General features: G+C 42.3%; 1 protein-coding gene across 1 annotated transcript in view; it reads right to left on the bottom strand.

Moving 5' to 3' along the window:
* The window catches only part of smg1 (SMG1 phosphatidylinositol 3-kinase-related kinase), a 74,471-nt gene that overhangs the window by 31,644 nt on the left and 41,557 nt on the right, over positions 1-1,270 (bottom strand). Inside the window, exon 36 of the mRNA XM_015398768.1 lies at positions 892-1,109. Within this exon, the coding sequence (XP_015254254.1) occupies positions 892-1,109 (218 nt within the window). The remainder of the gene's footprint in view (positions 1-891; positions 1,110-1,270) is intronic.

Here is a 1,270-nt window from a genome sequence, read left to right as displayed (position 1 = left end):
CCTTCAGTGCCCAGAGCAGAGGGAACATCCGGACCTTCAGTGCCCAGAGCAGAGGGAACATCCGGACCTTCAGTGCCCAGAGCAGAGGGAACATCTGGACCTTCAGTGAGGCAGCTCTGAATAACATGGCATCATTATGCTAGCATTTTAAAAACCCAGGAACAGATTGGATTTAATTTTGGGAATAAAAAAGGTCTTCTTAACATTAAAAGCCTCTTTCTATCTCAGCATGAAACATGAAGTTTAAGAGGATCAAAATAAATAAGTCAAATATAAACAATCTGACAATATTATTAATCTTTTTGTGCAAGTAATGCAGTAAACTACAGAAACAAACGTGCAAATGGCATCAGTGCTATGAATAATTGGTATCGTATCGATTTAATACCAATGAGTCCGTATTTCTGACTGACTCGTGTTAAAATGAACGTAGCAGATTATTCGGTCTCTTTGTCGCTAAAATCATGTGTCGGAACGTTGAGCTCCATGATCTAGAGGTGAAGGAGGAAACCCGGCTTTCTGCTTCCAGACCTGCTGAATGACAGGAGGAAAGTTCAAGCATTTCCAGGCTGTTGGCCTGCTGTTGGCTTTAAATGATGATCTCAGCCCAAATGTTCCAACATTCTACTGATTTCATGCATCAAAACTGATGTTTAATCATTTGTTTTATAATATTTCAACATTATGGCCACATAACAGGGATGAGAAAGAAAAACAATATTTTCCAGGAACCTTGTTTTGCTGCTAAAATGTTGAAAATTATGAACAATTCTAAAGATGTTTAACTGTAATTACTAATTTTTCCGTTTATAACAGTTGTATTATGAGAGCTAAATGTGAAATATAGCAGATAAACATTCAGGGATGAAGATTAGAAAGCTGCTCTTCTACCTGCAGCACCATGGTCGGGTTGGCAAGGGACAGCTTCTCCACTATCTTGCTGTAACAGTCCTGCATCATGGCCTGGTCCTGGCTGGAACAGGTCGCCATCTCTTCTGCAGCTCCTCCCACTTCTGCGTTTTGGAGCTCCTCCTCCTCCTCCTCGTCGTCATCCTCCTCCCCCTGCATGCTCCCGAGGAAGGCCGGCAGGGACGGCGGCATCTTGGTCCCTGTTGAGACATCAGCCAGTAGATCTTCACTGGTTCCATATTCCAGCTATTGAATGTGTAGCAGCTGGATGTATGAATGTTGATCAAAGAATTTCTAAAACTATTTCGGAGTTATAGAAGCTATAGAAACGAGACCATCCTGCAGAGCCTCTGAGGAGACG

The sequence above is a fragment of the Cyprinodon variegatus genome, unplaced genomic scaffold, assembly GCF_000732505.1.
Source record: "Cyprinodon variegatus isolate N-32 unplaced genomic scaffold, C_variegatus-1.0 Scaffold960, whole genome shotgun sequence".
NCBI classification, from domain to species: Eukaryota; Metazoa; Chordata; class Actinopteri; order Cyprinodontiformes; family Cyprinodontidae; genus Cyprinodon; species Cyprinodon variegatus.
The sequence above is the reverse complement of the archived record's forward strand: the minus strand, read 5'-3'. Positions and strand labels throughout refer to the sequence as shown.